This window comes from Folsomia candida, unplaced genomic scaffold (genome assembly GCF_002217175.1).
Source record: "Folsomia candida strain VU population unplaced genomic scaffold, ASM221717v1 Fcan01_Sc019, whole genome shotgun sequence".
Lineage (NCBI taxonomy): Eukaryota > Metazoa > Arthropoda > Collembola > Entomobryomorpha > Isotomidae > Folsomia > Folsomia candida.
Window position 1 is genome coordinate 670264 of NW_019091211.1, and position 20580 is coordinate 690843.

At 35.9% G+C, this 20580-nt stretch overlaps 4 protein-coding genes across 4 annotated transcripts; 3 read left to right on the forward strand and 1 right to left on the reverse strand.

The window, feature by feature from the left end:
- The first annotated feature begins 4409 nt into the window (after positions 1–4409).
- Positions 4410–7357, forward strand: LOC110857939 (alpha-tocopherol transfer protein-like). The gene is made up of 6 exons (XM_022106546.2): positions 4410–4615; positions 4712–4812; positions 4892–5045; positions 5120–5319; positions 5412–5522; positions 6560–7357. Exons 1-6 carry the CDS (start codon positions 4555–4557, stop codon positions 6734–6736), a joined length of 804 nt encoding a protein of 267 aa, XP_021962238.1. The 5' UTR covers positions 4410–4554; the 3' UTR covers positions 6737–7357.
- LOC110857935 (oocyte zinc finger protein XlCOF6) lies at positions 7109–13812 on the reverse strand. Its single transcript, XM_035858032.1, has 7 exons — positions 13793–13812; positions 9646–10020; positions 9309–9582; positions 8364–9206; positions 8000–8302; positions 7846–7924; positions 7109–7769 (listed from the first exon to the last, which is right to left on the reverse strand). Exons 2-7 carry the CDS (start codon positions 10007–10009, stop codon positions 7359–7361), a joined length of 2274 nt encoding a protein of 757 aa, XP_035713925.1. The 5' UTR covers positions 10010–10020; positions 13793–13812; the 3' UTR covers positions 7109–7358.
- Positions 13813–15204: 1392 nt separating this feature from the next.
- LOC110857538 (baculoviral IAP repeat-containing protein 7) lies at positions 15205–17144 on the forward strand. The gene is made up of 2 exons (XM_022106127.2): positions 15205–15532; positions 15627–17144. Exon 2 carries the CDS (start codon positions 15668–15670, stop codon positions 16556–16558), a length of 891 nt encoding a protein of 296 aa, XP_021961819.1. The 5' UTR covers positions 15205–15532; positions 15627–15667; the 3' UTR covers positions 16559–17144.
- A 1584-nt stretch (positions 17145–18728) lies between these two features.
- Positions 18729–19814, forward strand: LOC110857743 (phospholipase A and acyltransferase 4). Its single transcript, XM_022106354.2, has 2 exons — positions 18729–19322; positions 19383–19814. Exons 1-2 carry the CDS (start codon positions 19134–19136, stop codon positions 19785–19787), a joined length of 594 nt encoding a protein of 197 aa, XP_021962046.1. The 5' UTR covers positions 18729–19133; the 3' UTR covers positions 19788–19814.
- Positions 19815–20580: the final 766 nt, after the last annotated feature.

Here is a 20580-nt window from a genome sequence, read left to right on the forward strand (position 1 = left end):
TAATACACAGAAATGTATTTGGTGGGTCAACTAATGCCAACGAATCCGCCACTAATTGCAATTTCATCCTCATTTCTTCACAATTTCGCACAAGAATATAACTAATCCAACCCCCGCACCTGACGTGAGGAGATACATGGTTGATAAAATTGAGGAAAAGGACACAACTAAATTTGGTCCGGAGGTGTCATCATTTCGAATTTCGTTCACTTTATTCCTGCTCCGTCGCCCATCCAAACTTGTGAATGATTCATAAATTTCCGACCACTTGGTCACAATACCACCAGCCATGAGGCGGCATATCACCCTATCAGCATACGCTAATAGTACAGACAACAACGGTTTCAATTACCACTACAATTTTATGCTTAATTTATCTGCAACTGTTTTTTTTACTCACGTTTAAAGGATGAAAGTGGACTAATCGGTATTCCCGTCAGTGTCGGGAGTATTTTTTCCTTTGACAATTTATACAAGAGCTGACCCCGTCTATCCGTCAAGACAACTTTCGCCATGAAACCAATAGTTACATCGTATGCAATGCAGGCATGGTCCTTTTTCAAAACGGTTTCGTAACACTAGAACAAAATTACACAAGCACAATGAAAATAATTATTTGTACGCAATCCCTTCGAGTTAATATAAATATTTTCAAATTTTGAAATCGCATACAAATTGAAAGCGTTATAGTGTTTCGGACACATACATATTTTAGGGTAATTTTAAAAAATAACTTTTTCGCAGTTAATTAAATTTAATTCTCGTCTAACCCCATATCGATTTCCCGACGCCTCAAATGCAGTCACCCTCTCAAAAACAGTCCCCTTCTTGAACCCTTTGAGATACATGTCTCGCATAAACCCATCCAAAATAGGTCTAGGAAATCCGGACGATCTCGATATGTTATAATTTGAGACAAAAAGGTCCCTGAACGTCGTCGGAGGTTGGACGTATTTCGGTTGAATCAGAAAAGACACGATGCTCGACTTGTACAAAATACTGACCAAGATACACGTCAAAAGCCAAGATGCCAACACAAGCCGAAAACTAGCCCTGTGTTCACGTGGGGTTAGCGCGTTGCGACAAATTTGCTGATCCAGTAATGGATTCAGTAAATAAATACTTAACGATCCTGGGAACAAGTAACCTCTCCGAGATTCCACAAGAGCAAAAGATACCCAAATTGTAATCATGATTAAGAAATACGATGCAGAAAGACTTATCCAAACTGTGAATGAAAGTGGATTAAGTAAATCATTCAAGATTTCAGTCATTGAGCCACTTAAATTTGCATCGCCTTTCTCCAGTCGAGGTAACGGAGTTATGAAGGCCACGTAATTCATGGAAAAAATTGTCGAAAAATCGACAAAGCTCCAGCGATCGGGATTTACTCCTAAAGGCTCAGCGATGGCTTGAGAGTATTTTTGAAGGGTTGGAGCGAGACCGTCCGTACCTTGAAAAAATTGCAAATTTGAAATCATTTAAATTTCCAACGATTAGATTCTTGGGTTGATTAAAAATTTATTGATCTTTTGCTACCTGCAATTATGGGTATTTTTGTAATAGCTTTTTCTCCCGTTTTTTCGTCGATTTTTGTAACGATTCTCATCCCAATTTTACCACTTCCGTTTACATAATGAATTATTGTGTGGCCAATTCGCATCCCGGGATGTTCAATTGTCGAGGTGCGTACAATACTTCGAGAGTGTTCCTTTCTATATTTTGGCACCATTGGATATGCTGATAACGTAGTTATCATCTCGTGTTTAAAATTTTTCTGAGAATTTTTATAAATCTGGACTAAACTAGACTCATCTTTCCAAGATATTTCAACCCATTTGTGTCTTATTAAACCAAATAGATGATGAACTTCAATATCTGTCCGGAATAAAAATGCGTTTCTTAATACGACCTTTAAATTTCGGGGGACCTTGTACATATCTTCAATCTGTCCTTCTTCTTGATAAAGTAGATTCAGTACGACGAACAGATGCCAATTGTTAAATGGCGAACATGGCGATACAACATTAGATCTGATTTTATCCAATAAAGTGCTAAAGCTATTTTTGTTTTTGGGAAGGACGTACAAATTATGGATCTGGCAGAAAACATGTCTCGGGAAAAGCTTGTAATTAATATTAAGCTTATTAAGCTTATTCACACGAAATCTAAAACTGGACGACTTTGAAATACTTTGTACAAGATCATATTTTGAAATTGACGTGACAACTGGTACTTTGTCCGATATCAAAGTTTGGAAATTATTCAACATGTCTAAACCGTATCGTTGGCTAATATTATGGATGACAATATTCCAATAGGTGGGATTCTGAAATTCTGAAATGTCTCGTATAATTTTTTTCACATTGGAATATTGCAGATTTATTAGTGAAATTCTTTCAGTACTGGAAATTTTTACTGGATTTATTTCATGAGATATTTGTCGGGTTTTAGAAATTGAAATTAGTGCAGGGACTAATTCCGTGGAGACAGCAAGCACAGCAATCAATAGTATCCAAGGCTTAAAACTATGCATTTCAGCTCATTTACGAGACAAAATGACTAAAAAATCAAACTTTTATAATAACGTTTTGAAAATCCATATTTACGTCACGCTGAAATATATGTCAATGCAAATTAAGTAATTCAATTCAATGTTACTCCAGAGGACGAATTGCACAGGTAAATAAATAAATAAGTTAATATATTGCTCGCACACTATACACAGAAGGACATGAATTACAGAAATGCTTGATATTCAAAAAAGTAAACAATAAACAAGCTTCAATAGAAATGTTTTACCAAATTTAACAAGAGAACGACAATTCATAAAATATTATCGGATTTAGAAGTGTTAGCAGGGTTACGCAATCCCAAATTTTACTAAAAATAACACCATGCACGGGTTTTACTGGGTTTCGCCCATTGTTTTTAGTACAATAATACGCCATTTATTTATGAAACATGTACTGATACATATTCTACTAAGGTTCTGTTGAAACACAAATGCAAAATATCCATGGACTTGAGCTAAAATCATAAAACTTAAAAACCCAACATGCCAAAACCCTAGTTCGGAATACCCTGCCATATTTTCCTTCAAATCATAGCTTTCTATTGTCATGCTGTACTTTTTCATGGACAATTCTTCATACACAATGCCAATTGGCATTTGAAAGAAATTGCCTTTATTCCAATTCAACAAAGAAATGTCATTAAGTTGTCATAAACTTTTATCTTGCCGACTAAGGATAAGATAAAGAAGTATCCTAAGTATAAGATATGTACATAGAAGTATGCATGCTTTAATTTATAGCATACATCATAAATTCGTAGCTAAATACATAATGGGCTTAGAGTTGATTGTTTCACAAGTGGGTATAATATAAAAAAAAGCGTCTGCCATAAAAATTAAATAGGTTGGCCTATTATCTAAATATGTATCAGCTTATGAATTTGTATAGACATTGATGGAGACAGTATAACAGTTACCTTTCTTGTTTATGAACTTTTTTTAATAAGAAGTATCTACATACGTGCACAGCCCAAACTTTAGCTGCGACAAATTTTAATAAAAAGCGTGAATTGATCGAATTTTGCTCAGCTTAATTTATTTTCAGCGTTTGTTACCTCAATCTAGAATTAAAACTCTGTTTGCTTAAAAATGTTTTTTATGTATGAACATAATTGTGACTAGTTTTCAAGCGGCGATAAGCTTTTATAACAACTAGAAACACTTAGATAACAAATATGTATTATTCATGTATGTAATTGTGTGTGATTATTTTCGCCAACACTGAAAAGTTTGCGTTAAATAAGTTTTTACGAATTTTAAGTTTTTGTATAATAATTTGAAACACCATAGATAACAACTAAGTACATACATTATAAAACCTTCTTATTTGCATAATAACGTTATTTTCCATAAGGGTTTTATAATGCTAATTCATCTATTCAATAGTGATGAGTCATACAAACAATTATTTTACGTTTCTGTGGAACTGGGGAGTCAATGTATATGTAATCCACACAAAAAAGTATACTTGTATGTATAATTACTAGCACATTGTTGCTATTAATTAACATGGATATGCTCATCAAATTTCCGCTTGAGTTAAAAGACACGTTGATATACGTGAACTTGACCAATATCCTCATCCTCATCAAGCAGCTTACACTTTCTTATGTATGATTTGCCCAAACTCAACTATTCCTGCAAATATGTAGGTCAATTAAGTAGTTATCCATAAACGCATACAACTAAACAAGATGACGTTGAATGGACGTAGGGACTTATTCGTAGAAGTAGACATTTAGAGGACGAAGGGAGTCCTTGCATAAATGATGTATGTATGTAGTTGCCTTCGACAAGGATAACGAATTCCTTTAGCTTTGACACCAAGTATCATGCATTCTTTTTCTACTGCTACGTAAGCTGGATCGTCCAGTATCGTTTTGACCGTTAGACAGATTGGTTAAAAAATTAACAAAATTATTTTTATATTTCTATTTGAAGTAATAAATTTGAAGTGAACTTACCAATTGATCATAAAAATGGGCACCCAATACCCAAACAAAATCAGTGCTTTAGTCGAGCTGAAATCTAAATTGGCAGGTAGTTACTTGACATAAATATTTTTTTTTAATTTACATAAATGTACACATTTTATGACATGCAAATATTTGCATTTAATAAAATTGTTTTTATTAGAGCACCAAAAGTTACACAAGATTGAAGACATACTTGACGATGCAATGCTGATTGGATTTCTTAACGGGAAGAAGTACAATGTTAACGATTCCTTAAAATGTGTAAGCTGATTGAATGATATGCACATATTTTGAAACTTGTATTATTTTTATTTGAGCTTTTATTTCCGTGCAAATACAGTTGGAGCAATTTGTCTACATCAGAACGGAAAAGTATCCCAGTTTTTCTATGAAATATTTGATTCCGTCAACTCTACCAATGTTGGATGTGCAGTGTATTAGGACTTTAAAATATATGGATAAGGGATGTAGGCGCATTGGTGTTGGACAAATTAGTAAGTTAATTATGAGTTTATTTACGTAGTTATCTATGTCCAATTGTTTAATTTTGCTGAATTTCTGATTCCAGGTTTGTGGGATCCATCCAAAAATAATGTGCACGAACTCCTCGCTGAGAACGTTTTACATTTGGACGAATCCATCCGAAATTATATGACACATTCGGAAGGAAACGAATTTATCATGATTATTGACATGGCTGGATTTTGTGTCCAACACTTTAGAAATGCTACTCCGAGTCGGATTGTGCAATATTTCGATTTTTTTCTGGTATGGGCGAGATGTATGTTGAAAACTCTTAGCCATAAAATTAATATATGCAATTTACTGAATAATACTGTTAAAGTTACACATAATTTTAGAACAATGCTCCAGTTAGAGTTGTGGCAATCCATCTACTGAATCTTAGCAAGATGGGGAATATAGTAGTATCCGTGTGTAAGAGATTCATGAAGGAAAAGATACGCAAAAGGGTAACAAATTTACTTAATTGGCATACATAAATACCAAAGGGAGGGCGGCCTGGTGGATACGAATTTGACCTTGAATAACCCCGGAACGGTTTGTCGTAGCGGGTCAAAACTTTGAACAGACGAGCATGTTATCCTCAGATAGTTGTGTGCAAAATTTCAGCCTTCTACTTTGAAAAATGCCTGCCCCACAGCCCCCAGAAGCTGAGACAGTCATTTCAAATAGTTCCAGAAAAAATCTCGCCCGTGTTTGCAAACAATTTTATTTGAATATTCTGTTGAGGAATAGAAGTGAGCTATTGGTGACAATTGACGAAGAACTATTTTCCCTACAAGTTACTAATTGGGTTCGAAGAGCTTACTACACGACAAATGCCGAAAAAAAATTCAAGAAATTTGGTGCTTTTCAGTGAGGAGAACTTTTTTAAACAGTTGATGGTCGTGGGTGCAATGTCCTGTCGTGGTGTCCTCCCACTTATCAAAGTCCCCCAAAAAGTGAAGGAATCTTCGAAGTATTATGTGGACCTTGTACTGAAACCACTTTTAGAATACAATTTTCCTAATTTGCACGGTAAAATAATAATTAAGGTGATTTTTCATCATGACGGAGCGTCCTCCCAGACGGCAAAGTTGACCCAAGATTATGCAAATGACCTTGAACCTAGATTGGGGATAAAAATCATTTGGAATAGTGAAATACCTATACAATCCCCTGATATAAGTCAAATCGACTTGTTTGAGTTCGGATAGATGAAAAGAAAATCTTTCTGTGGGGACCGAATTTTTTAGACGGAGTTTGGAAAAAGTTGAAACGAGTGTCTCAACTTCTGGGGGCTGTGGGGGAGGCATTTTTGAAAGTAGAGAGTTGAATTTTTGCACACAACTATCTGAGGATAACATGCTCTTCTGTTCAAAATTTTGACCCGCTACGACAAACCGTTCCGGGGTTATTCAAGGCCAAATTCGTATCCACCAGGCTGCCCTCCCTTTAGTATTTGTAATTCAAATACAAATGTAAAAATTTAAATATTTTATTACAGCTTTTCATCCACGATGATTTTGCCTCGCTTCATGACCATCTTCCAGCCACCGCTTTACCAGTTTCACTCGGAGGCCATCTCAGTGACGAGGATGCTTTCGAAAACGAATTCGTCCCCGGGATTCGAAACCAAGAAAGGTTTTACACACGAATGGCAGAACTTGCAATGGTGTCTTAATTTTATTTTCATAGGGAAGCAATAAGTATTCAGTGTATGCATGCAAGTATATAGATTACACATTTATTGAACTATACCACAGGTTGAAAAGCACTATACTGGATGAATAATATGCTGAAAATTGTATTTATTTACCTTGTGAGCAATACTATATGTGATATAATTATGGTACTAAATAATTGTGTATGATCTACTAGTAAGTATTTATGTACATGCGTGCGGTAACATGTCATTAATCACCATGATTTCGACATATTTACAATGCCTCGGTGACCGATTGCCCGCACCTAAGAAAAGCTCAAATTTTAATAATTATTTAATTAACAAAATTCCCAGTCCCAGTCAGTTCCCATCTTTACAAATAGTCAAGGATTTTAGAAATTAAAAATGTTTGTATTTATTCTCGTCAGTTGTTCCAGGATAATTGTAAAGTGCCGGTTTTTATATGTTATGTGATATTCATTTGTAAACAGATTAAACCAGACACCATTTATGAATAAACTACTCTAATTCTGTAACAATGTTTATCACCTATTTATGTAACTTGTAACTGCAAAAATAAAAACTAACATTTAAGTTGTTAGGTACATATTTATGTACTTGATACTATCTAATTTAAAATTTAATCATTGACTTCATTTTCTAAGTGAAACGTATCTTTTTTCGATCTTGGCAACCTGTCTTTCTTTTCCGAAGCAACGCCATGGACCCCTTTCAAATGCAGAGATAGCGCTGAGTTCACGGCGAAACCCTTTCCGCACTGGTTGCAGGTGAAAGGCCGCTCTCCAGTGTGAACTGCGCGAATATGACCCTCCAGAACATAAGGATATTGAAATCCTTTGCTACAATGCGGGCACTTGTGAGGAGTGGGGACGACGTAGCCTGCGGTGTGGATACCCTTTATGTGACTCCTCAAATTTTTCTTGGTCTTGAAAGCTTTATCGCACTGCGTACAAGCGTATGGTCGTTCCCCCGTGTGAGATCGCACGTGAATTTTAAGTACGCAAATGCGAACAAAACCAGCCCCACAAATCTGGAATACGGAAGTAATTTTTTAAGTAAGCGGTAATTCATCAAAAATATTATTCAGAATTGGTAGCCTTACTTACGTGGCATTTATGCTTTTTGTCTCCCACGTGAATCTTCTTGTGTAGCTTTAATCCTCCAAACGATGTGAAAGTTCCGCCGCTTTTCCAAAATTGGCAACAAGTTTAAAATTTACGATCATTAAGCATTTATTATTATTTTTTAAATCAAAATTACCATTCATCACAAACGACCGGGTCCTCACCGTGCAACTTAACACGATGCGCCTGTAACGTATTGGGGTCTATAAAAGTGTCGCCACAAGTGTCACATTTGATCAGATGTTTGCCATCATGGCGATCTAGATGAATCTTGAGGTCGAAGGGAAGATAAAACCCTTTCCCACAAATGTGACAAATATGGGGTTTGACTTTGGAGTGGTCTCGGATGAGGTGACGCTCCAGGGTGAGCTTGTCGACGAAGGTGGCGTCACATCGAGAACATTTGAGCGGCCTTTCCCCAGTGTGTGTACGCTCGTGTCTGAAAATAATACGTTTGAGTGAAAAATAAGAAGAAAGAAACGGGAAAATTAACCATTTACTTTTCCATATTTGGCTTATCGTGGTATCCTTTGCCGCAATGTCGGCACCGAAACTTAATATCTCGTATGTGTGTCTCTGCGTGTCGGTCCCGTTTCTCCTCGTTCTTAAATCGAGAGTCGCAAACGTCACAAACGAAGGGTTTGATCCCCTCGATCTCGTGCAGTTTTAAATGTCTTTCCAAGTTTTCCTCGAGACAGAAACCCTTGTCGCACTTGGCACAGGAGAATTTCTTCTCTCCTTTTTCGTGGCGAATGACCATGTGAGCAGCGAGGGTGTTCTTACGCTGACACTTTTTATTGCAAATTCGACACTGATATGGGGCGAGACCTTGGTGCGCACGCTGCAAATGGGCGTTCCTCGCTGCCTGGGTGCGAAACCTTATAGGGCATAACGGCACGATGCACGGGACAGAATGATAGCGAGCGATATGAACATTCAGAGTGGATTCGGAGGCGAAAGATTTGACACAGGAGGTACACTTGTGGAAGAGGAAGGTGGCGTCATGTTTATCTTCAACTTCGTCGTCAGAGGCTTCGATGTAGTCATCATGCTCACTTTTAGGAACCCAATCGTCCTCATCGCCAGGTTCAGATTTCGTATTGTCCTCATCTGATGATTCTGAGTTTGATATTGGAGCGGAGGTTTTCATGGGACGGACCTTATTGAGTGAAATCACAAGACTTTTGACGCACGGGGGTGGAGTGGTTTGTTTTCTGGTGCGGGGTGAAGTCCGTGTTGCTTGCAGGCTGGGAGGTTTTCGGTTTTTGGGCTCCAATTTAATCCGCTTCGACACTTTTGTCTGTTCATTGGGTGAGGAAGAATCGTCTATTTTTCGTTTATTGCTAAAATATACAACTTTAAAAGATTAGCACATTGTCCACGTCCACGTATTAACATACAAATAGTGTCCCTTAATTATTAAAAAATATGTCCAACTTTCATACCAAGGTTTTGCCTTGGTTATTTTCAATGTAGGTCTCCTTTTCGACTTCTTTTGAGAGTGAGGAGTAATACAAAAGGCGCTGTCGTCTTCCTCCTCATCATTGTCAAGTAAATTAGCTTCTTCCTCCTCTGTTTTTTCGACAATTTCTGCGGAATGGGAATTATAGTCGTCATCAAAGAATTGGTCATCCACATCACCGATGGGATCAATATTATCTTCCACTTTGATTTGAACCTCGTCTGATACAAAATTTGCATCATGCTCCTCATTTTCTCCTAACGGAAAGAATAGCATGTCAAATAGTTATTGATTAATAATTGAGTTGAGAAGTGTCCAACCTGTCAGGCGGAAAATCATGTCACGAAGTTCTATAATTTTGTCCCTTTCATGATCCCCATTACTTTGTACCTTAGAAGAAGCATCAAAACTGCTCTGAATTTGCTGAATTTTCGACCTAATTTCCTGCTCTAGGAATGATATTTGGCTCTTCATTTCTTCCATTCTGCTGAAGAGAGGATAACAATTTTTGCAAAATTCGCATATCTTGCCGTCGTCGAATTTAGATTGATGTAAATATTTGTAATTCGGATGGCACGATGCCAGCAGATTGCAGAGGGTTTCAATTTTTATTGTTTTGGGGGACTTTCCTGCGTCATCGTTGTCGAAAACTTGTAAACAAAGTAGGCAGATTGGGTTCGACATTTTGATTAAATCTAAGAATAAACAAAAATGCAGTGAAATGTCATTAATTGATAAGCCCGATTGATAAACTTATGCACATGCAATTTTTAACCTATTAAAACAAGTATTTCATACCGAAGGGCTTGCACTTTTAGCAGAAATACATTACACTTGAGAAGACAAATTAATTGCTTTTTAATTAAGCTACAATTGGATTTAATAATAACTTTCAATTTGCTACCGGTGAGAATCCAGCTGTAAGTATTTTGTATTTTGTTTTGTTTAGGCTATGAACTCGTATTCGTGCCAAAAGTACGTCTCAAAATTTGGATGAAGTAAATACAACAAAGTAAATTGCTTCCAAGTTTCATATGTACATGCAAAACTCAGGCAGGGCACACCACTGGAAACAGGAAGATACGAAAAAAATAAAATATGTAGTATACAGTACAATACTAATTAATTAGATACTAGAGAGTTAGAGATTCCTTGTACTTCGACTGTAGACTGTACTGTGGACTCTAGATGATGACGTCATTAGCTTTTTGTACTAATTCTACAGTCTACAGTAGACAAATTGAAACACGGGCTCAGTTTGTACTACTGTGGAAAAATCAAGGGTTGGCAAGTAGGATATCTCTTGAACGCCTCAATATAATCTAACGCCGTTTTCGCTATCTCGCTTCTAATTTTTAACCCTAGGTCGATTTCGAAAATGGGCTCCCCGTGGTCAAGGTCAAGGTCACCTTGGCGTGACATAAACGCAAAATTCTACCTTAATTTTCATATGTTGTGTCATTTTAAAGGAAATTTCACCAAGAAGTCATCATCGTCAATACTTTTGACCTTCGACCAACCGATGACCGGGAGGACGAGGTCAAAGGTCAAAATTTAAGTGTTGACTGTTCTAGATTTGGGTTTGGGTGATAATTTCAGAAATCGACACAATTTTAAGGTACGAAGACCCCGTGACTACGTAGACCAGGTCAAAGGTCAAAAATGTTGATTTTTTATTTGGAACGTTGCAGACGTGTTTAGTTTGAGGCGGGGAGTTCAGAAACCACTATCATTTCGGCTTATGTCAGCCTGGTGACTGTTGTAAACGAGGTCAAAGGTCAAAAATATCGAATTTTTAGTTTTGAATATTTTAGACGCACTTTGTGTAAGGGGGTTCATTTCGTATATCATGAGTTGATTTGTCTCAATTTTTGACTCATCTATTTCGCGGAGTTTTACAATACAATTTTTCAGAGTACAAAACAATGGAAATTCTCTAGGTCTTTTGAATTTTGTACTAATTTTTGTATTGTACTGTAACTACAGTACAGTACAAGTAAAAATACAAAAAATCTCTAAGTCTCTACTATATAGTATATATAGTATATATAGTATTAAATTAATACTATTAATACATATTTATATCTAATATACTGAGATATTAGTATTAATATATAAATATATCTAAATTTCATGCAGTACAAACTTGCATTTACGCAATTGTGTATATCGTACATATATTTCAATTTTGCAGCATTTTAGAATAGTTAAGGATATAGAAAGATATTAGTTATTAACAATGCATATGTACATGTATGAAGTATGAACATGTACACTATATTTCCCACCTTTGCCAATATGAATTAGTTTTTTTCCCAATTCCAAACAAAATTCATGTTCAAACTTTATGAAATTCGACAACAAAATTGCACACATGTTTACTCAATCGAACCAAATAATTACGATTTCTTATTAAAGTTTAACATATATACATACATACCTACAATATATACATATCTAGATATAGAAATTCCGGGGTCCTGTACGAATTATTTGCGCAGTAAAATAAATAAACCCTTACAAACGAATATAAAAAAGTAGCATCAGACCGATCGAAATGTCCTTTAAAGTGTCACCGTATCCTACAATTATTTATCTGTGACCCTTGTCCTCAATGTCATGAGGTCAAAAATATTAACGTCCCCAAAATCGTTGTCAAATTTCCTTTAAAATGACACCCCATATGACAATTATATATTATGTTGACCCTTGACCTCGTCCGCAAGGTCAGGAGGTCAAAAATATCAGCGTCTCCAAAATCACGGTCAAATTTCCTTAAAAATGACACCCCATATGACAATTATGCATTTTTTGACCTCTGACCTCGTCGCCAAGGTCATAAGGTCAAAAATATTAACGTATTCGAATTCGCGGCGAAATTTCCTTTCAAATGATACCCCATATGAAAATTAACGTGAATTTAATTTTGGACCACACCCCCTGGCGCTGGGGGGTGTGGTCAGACTGACCCCATTTTCGAACTCGATCGAGAACTAAAAATTAGAAGCACAATGGCGAAAACAGGGTTTGATTATGTTGACTCGTTCTGGAGATATCCTGCTTACGGACAGACGGAAGGACAGACGGACAGACGGACGGACAAAACGATCACAATAAGTAGCTGACGCTACTTAATAATCTAAAATTGCGACGGACCACATCGATCAAGAATGCGTCGCATGTACATACAGTCTAGGGATTGGCAGTGAATTCACCTGCTTTGGCCGTGAATTCACGGGCCTGAAAGTCTGCAGATTCACGGGCTTCAAGATAGGAAAAGCTGTGAATTCACGGCCCAGAAGAAAAAATAATTTAAAAATAATTCTAGGGCTGTGAATCTGTAGCTTTTCCTATCTTTAAGGCTGTGATTTCACGGGCTTCAAAATTTTTTATTTTCGTTTTTTGAAAATTTTAATTTTTCTGAAAACTTTTTAAAAAAACGCAGGGGCCCAAAAAATAGGATAATTTTGTTTAAATATTTAGAGGTTTATTAAAAAAAATTCATCCATGCGAAATTCGAAATAACTCAATTTCAATTGAAAAAAATTACATTTCTCAAATAATGCGCACGCTGGCACGTCGAACGCAAACAACAATAAAAAGTTGAAAGTAGTGCCCTGAATATATTTTGAAATTCATGCATTTGTTTATGATATCCTATACTACATGAACTATGCTCAAAATTGAAAGGTAGCCCTACTTGACCACACCCCCACAGGGTGGGGCAAAGTGAGATTTTGGTCAGAATCAACACATTATGAAAAAATATTAAGTTTAACTGTTTAGGACGTTGACCCCACTTGACCACACCCCCGGTATGGGGTAAAGTGAAATTTTGATCAAAATCATCAAATTTTTGATTTTCGGAATTTTCACATAAACTAATCCGTCAAAATTTGAATTTGTGTACATGACCACTCCCACTTGAAGGGGAGTGGTCAGAGTCCAAAATTATGATGATTTCCGAAATATTCTTACAAAATAATGTGTAAAACCGCCACTGTTTGAATTTGTGCATATGACCACTCCCACTCGAAGGGGGAGTGGTGGGAACTTAAAAAACTTAAAATGACAAAGATTTTCGAAATTTTCACACAAAATAATGTGTAAATCCGTCACAATTCTAATTTGTGCATATGACCACACCCCCTCGGAAAGGGGAGTGGTGGGAACTTAAAATGACAAACATTTTGAAAACCTTGATTATTTTGCACAATATGCAAATAGTGGAAGTAAAACTTTGTAGTGTATATAAGATGACTTAAGATAAGCATTCAGTGACAGCCAACCGTCAACCGTGCTAACTGATTGTTCTGATGGGAAATTCACGGCTCTGGAAATTATTTTTTTCCGGGCCGTGAATTCACAGTTTTTCTTATCTTGAAGCCCGTGAATCTGCAGCCTCTCAGGCCCGTGAATTCACGGCCAAAGCAGGTGAATTCACTGCCAATCCCTAGACTGACATACCTTGCAATTTTGTTTTTGGGCAATCATATCAATAGTTAATTACCAAGCGCGTCACAAAATCAAAATCACTTCAAGAATAAAAATAAGTCCAGTAAGACAATTTCTGCCAAATTTAGGTACGTCTAATAAAAATGTAGATGTAACTTATTGTATTTCCATGAATTCTGGTATTTCAAGAAGTTGCATAATACTGTAACTATCAAACTTAATAAGCCCCGGTTCGGGCTAAAAATACAACATACTTACTAGTTGAGTATCACTAATAAATCCTGACCATTCATAATAATTACAAGGCTAAACACATAATCATTTATTACTTGGTTCAACCTCTTTCAAATAAGAATACACGTTGTATGCAGTGAAAGGCAGGTACTATGTATCCATCTACTATGTCCATACATATTTATGTAGTACATCGGTTCGAATAAGATAAAAGGTCGTTCTTAAATTCAACACGGTTTCTTTTCCAGTATGCATTTTGTGCATAATAAAATTTTATTACATTTTACAAAGAATAGAACCTACGACTCGATCACAAGTGTTTCGTAACATCACCATTTATTTAGTCTCATTAAGGATAAGTAAGGAAAGCCAAAAACTGGGGCATGGAGAATAATGAGTTTGTGCATGCAACTTTCATGTATAAAACTAAATATGTCGACAATTTTAGCTATGATAAATGTCCAATATTTAGTCCATGGAAAAGGCCTCCTAAAAGGTTATCTATTTCCCAACGGTCAGTTTAGTCAATATTTTTAAGAAAATAACGAGCAAGAAGTCGTACCATGTCGTGTCATGCACTTATTAATAAACGACCCGAAATGTTTCATATCGCTGTAAAGAATGCGAACCGAATTTCCTCGGATTGATCGTAACATTAACAAAATGTCTGCAAAACGGATAAACTATATTTCTGTTTAAACGAGTACGAAAAGTTATACATACATATGTAACTGACCTTACCTAACCAGCATTGCATATGAAATCGGCCTACTCATACATACATATATATGAATTCATAAATGCATACATACATAGATACATAATCACTAAAAAAATAGGATAATCTCATAAAACTTAACTTATCTAAATTTTTATCCTTATCGCCTCCTCTCAAGTTTCGACAAGATAAATAAGACGACCATATTTGTAAAAGATAACATTTTTGCCTATAATTTTGAAGAAATCCCCACTTTACGAAAATTATTGAGTTTGCCCAATCTTTATTACTTTTTGTATCTTTCTTTCTACATACGTAGAACTGTATTGAATGAATCCTCGCTATCAATACCCTCTCAAGTCCAGTGTGGCTTACTCATGAAATGAAAACTGGCTTATCCCATTAGACATACTTTTCTATGCTGTAGAACTTGGCAATGGGCAGGCAGGCGATAGATACATATAGAAAGTGAAGTGAATCAACCTTTTTTGTATGGACTGGGTCCCAGATGCGTAAAGTTCTGCCAGCCTGGCAATTTTTCACTTTATTTTACACCAAATAATTTTGCAGATAAATTATATAACCACCAAATAAGCGTGGTCCTTACTGGAGTCTGTCTCAATACAAGTAGATATATGGTTAAAGTACAAAAATTCAGTTACATAAGTGAGCAGACAGAATAATTAAGTGGGGAGTGAAATAAAATGTGGTCGTAAATTGGTAATCGTGTAAAGAAAGTATTTTCTTCCAATTAATTAAAAGACGGATTACATACGAGTAGTTTTAAATCATTTGATAGTGTAAGCCTTATAGTAATTTTTAACGAACACTTCATTAAATAAAAAATGTGATTGTACTTCATAAAATAAATACACCTTCTTTTCGTTTTTGCAGGAATTTGTTTCAAAATTATTCCGCAAATTGTTGCATTCGTCATGTCAACTTTTAAAGCACCCCATCCCGTGTGCACTTGTCGTCATAGAACGTCCATATTTGGCGAAAAATCAAAATGTCTGCGATGTGGCAATAATTCCAGAACCACCCTCTCTGCCCAAACCCCGGATGGAATAACCCTCCCACCAGTTACTCCCCCACAAGCTAAGAGATCCCTGTTAGAGTTAAAAAGAATTCGCGAAATTGAGAAAGAAATTGAAGAGCAGGCAAAAATATTTGAGGAAGAATTCCTTGCAAAAAAACGACGAGGAGACGTCCAAACAACTCCGCCTAATTCACCGATAAGTCCTTCAGGAATGTTTCCCCCTTCTGTGTCATCTTCTTCAATTTCACTTCCGCCAAGTTCTTCATCATCATCGCCAATTCTTCCCTCTGTAATTTTACCTACGCCAATTCTTCAAAATTCGCCCAGTTCATCCTCGTTAATCCCACCTGCTGGAATTTCATCCCCCCTTTCACTCCCATCCACACCAAATAAGTCGGTGGCACAATTATCCGCACAAATCACCGAGTTTGAAATGATTTTAGACCAATATAAAGTCCGACCGGGGTCGACGAATTTGCAAAATTTGACACAATCGTTCACAATACCGGCGCATAATAGTGCAACTACTACTTCCCTACCTCCCCCGCCACCACGACAATTTCCACCATTAACAGTTGCACCCCCTCTTTCGTCGCTACTAGCAGGAAATTCTGAATCCGAGGATGACGAGGACAAACAGTGTGTCGTGTGCTTGGAGAGGAAAAAGACGCATATTTTAATACCCTGCGGTCATTACGCGTATTGTGACACATGTGCAAAAACGTTAAAGATTTGTGCCTTGTGTAGAGTTAAGGTGACTAGAAGAGTGAAAGTTTTTGAGGCTTAGTAAACATCGCATAATAATTATTACATAATTTAGAGGGAAAGCTGTACTTTTCGGTTGGAGAAAGTTGCGTAATTTTGGAAAAAATTGTAACTTTCCTCTAGTTTGAGAGTAAATTTCCTGAGGAAGATATTAAGCAAGTATTAATTTACTTAAATATGAACTATGAAATTATTAATAAGACTAGATGAATTTAGTTGTATTGTAATGCATAATTTTATATGAACTATGTACCTACATATATAGACTGTTATGTTTAAATTAGGTATAGATAGAGTATAATAGCGATAGAAATATGACCTTTGAAGTGTCTGAACAATGTAAGCCTTATCATGATTGTGTTGTCAATTACCTATAATGGAGAGAGATACTTGTATGTAAAGAGAAAAGCCGGGATATATTACAGACTGACGATATTATTGTGTGTGCCTTTATTTTCTTATCGTATTTACTATTTACAATTAGGATATTCAGTAAAATACAGCCACTCGAAATAATTTTGTTAAATGTGTAATGTAAGTTGTTGAAAGTTTGCAAACAAACTAATTTACTTAGCGACATTAGAATAAAGCATAACCGTTGAGAGAATTTTGAACGATTAATTAGGGAAGATTCATAAAATACGTAACGTAATGAGTGAGGGGAGGGAGGGGTCGGACTGTTGCGTAACAGGTCGATTTGCGCCACATGTTAAAAAAGGGGGAGGGAGGGGTACAAAAGTAGCCAATTTTGCGCTATGTATTTTATAAGCGTTCCCTTGGGCCTATCATCACAAAACCCGCAATTTTTTTTAACAAACTGACCCACATAATATGCACAACCTGTAATTCATAGTAGATTGGTGTTTATAGAAATGCATAATTTTCATGAGTTTGACTCATGTCTGCAGAAAATGTAAGTTCGTGCTACGAATCGCATTTACAAACGGGTTAAAATAAATAAAAATATTATGTCAGGTATTGGCAGAAAGACAAATGCAAATAAGTCATGCAAAATGATGTCATATGTACTATTATGTACTAACTTCTATGCGTGGTGATGGCTAAGTTTTTTAACAAGCTCAACAATTTGATTGCCTGTAAAATAAAAGATCTCTAAGGTTCGGTTTATTGCCACTATGTACATATTTATTTACATATGTAAATATTGCAAGGCATTTTATACATATGTATGTACATATGTATGTACATTTTATACATATATATATCATACATAGGTATAAAGTGCCCTGAAATTTGGTGTGGTGTGTGGACAAATTTCGCTAAATACCTTATTGGTCTATAAATTTTTTTCATGTACCTATCTCTCCCTAATTGAAAGACGTTTTATCGAATCGTCAAATAAATAAAAAACCAACTAGACAAAACTTATTTTTTCTTATTGAAAACATTTCTTCTCACATTTTTTGTGTCAGTTTGAGTGACAAACTTTCGATGTAAATAAGCCCTCCTCCTCCCTAAAACAATACTACACAAGATATAACGTTGCCAATCTATTTTTTCACCGCACCTAAGAAAAATATGTACTCTAAATACGATACGCGTGTTTTACACCATTGTAATCGTTTTTGATACCTAATTAGATAAAAAAATTAATCCTACAAAATTCATGTAAAATAGGATTAAACAATTCATAGAAAAAAAGTTGGCTACATTTCATTTTTTCATCTTTCCAGGTCAAAACAGCCGACTATATCCGAAATGGTTACGTGCTTGCTGATGGCATTATTCAATGTTTACTTTATGATGTCAGTTTAGGTAGTACGTGCAATATGTCATTCTTTGAATTATAACTTCCAGTATTTAAATTCTTGTAAATTTGCTTAATTCTTAATGGCTCATTAATCACATATATATTCCCTGAAAGCTGGTTGATGTTCCTGGCACTTTAATTTCGGTTAACTTTGCTTATTAATTGAAACTGTACTCCATATCGAGGAGATTACAGCGTGCATAAGTCCAGATTAAACATTACACCCGATTTATGTAAATACATACACATGTAATAATTCATGGAAGATAAAATTTCCAGAAGCTCTTATTAAATACACATGTGTATCGTTATCAAATTAATTTTCAACGTGCTAAGCACGCTGAAAGCAATACATAGATATCTACATACATTTGCTAACCAATTTAGGGAAGTACGATTAGAAAATGCGTTTAATAACCCTGTCCTTTCCCAATTATCCATTCATACTTAATTCTAAGTATTTTTTTAGCTGTCTATATTTATATTTATTTTCTCTAAATAGACACACATGAATATTTATAAATAAAACATCCTGTATTGCATACTTAAACCATAAGAGCAGGAAAAATTCTCCAGTCAGTAGAAAAATATCAACACATTTTGGTTGCAAAATCATGAAACAAGTCAGACGGACATGCACACAATAAAATAGTTGGTGACCAAAACCTTGACTGCATGCAGGCACGTCAACCATTACAACTTTTATTTTGTACTCATTCCACTCAAATTTGTGTATCATGATCTGCTTTTAGATTTTCCAAAATTTAGATGAATTTCCAAAATTAAAATTTCTTTACTCCGAAACATATTTAAGTAACAACTCATCATGTCCACTAAAGATGGTGAAAGTCCATCCTCCTCCACATCCGCCACCCCCATCGCTGAGTGGGGGACTTGGGCTCAAACTCTGGCCGATGCTCAGCCCTTCGACCTTATCGAGATCAACAGATACTACGGACTTTATCAGCACTGGGTGATGTATCTGGGAAAGGGATATGTCATCCATGTCACACAAGTGAGTGATTAGTGGTTCATATCTTATCATCGGTTATCTCATTATTTATTGATATTTCAGGTAAAGGACCGAACTGAAGGACCCGACGCAGAAAAGCGGATCGACAAATTATCCACCCTCGTTCGCCAGGACTACTGTCGGATTAACAATCTTGTCGACTACGCCAAGGAAAAAGGGTCAGATGCACGACGATCGGACGACCTTATTTTCGACGCCATAAAAGACATTGTCCCTGACAGAAGGTTGCACAAAATTAATTACGCCGATATTAATAAAGTTGTCATCGTGCCGTATGCCGTTACTGGAAAAAACTGTGAATTCTACGGAACCCTATGGCGTTACGGGGTAGGGTTTAGCAAGCAGGTGGATTACGGTTTGAGCAAAAATATTCCACCAGAGAAAATGATGGAGAGTGTGGAATTGCTGGCAGAGTTGGAACCAAATCAAGAAGAAAGCGAATACTGATTACCGAGTTTGTCGAGACTTTGCAATTCCAAATTAGTATTATTTACGTTAATGAGAGATTAATGACAGGACTAATTTCATTACAAAATGCATAATTTACTTTAGTGCTGATTAAATTTCTCAATTTTTTTATTTAGAAAAAGCGGGGAATAAGTAAATAAAAAAAGGTTATTGGCGAACTTTATATAATGCACATTGTCTTATTCTACTAATTCCTACTCAATGTATATTATAAATACATATCCTCAGTGCACACACGTACATATACTCATACGTACATCTAAAAATACAAGTAAGTAAATAAATCTGTATCACGGTAAATTCAAGAACTAATACTTCAATATTTTAGCATTATATTTATATACATAATTTGGTTCTAATTTTAGGCGATTTATCCTTCCAAACTTTCTTTTAATCGTTGGGCTCTCAATTTATACAAAACTTTTAAGTACATACTTGCAATTAGTATTACACATTTATTTATCGTGTTTAATCTCTTCTTCCTTAATGCATATGTAAATTATTTGGAAATATATTTCCAGAGTAGCTGTCTCGTCTCACCATCACATAATAATCATCTTACACCACAATGGCTCAAATTCCCTTAAATCAGGACGAAGTCGTAGAAAATATATACGCCACAAACGTTTGGAGAGTTCCTGGAATATCGCAATTCATCACAAAAAATATCCTCAATTTAACCCGATGCTACCTCACAATTGTAGACACACGTTTATCCAACCACCCAATTGTGACGAGAAGACTGAACGAATCCAAAACCCTCTCGACTCTT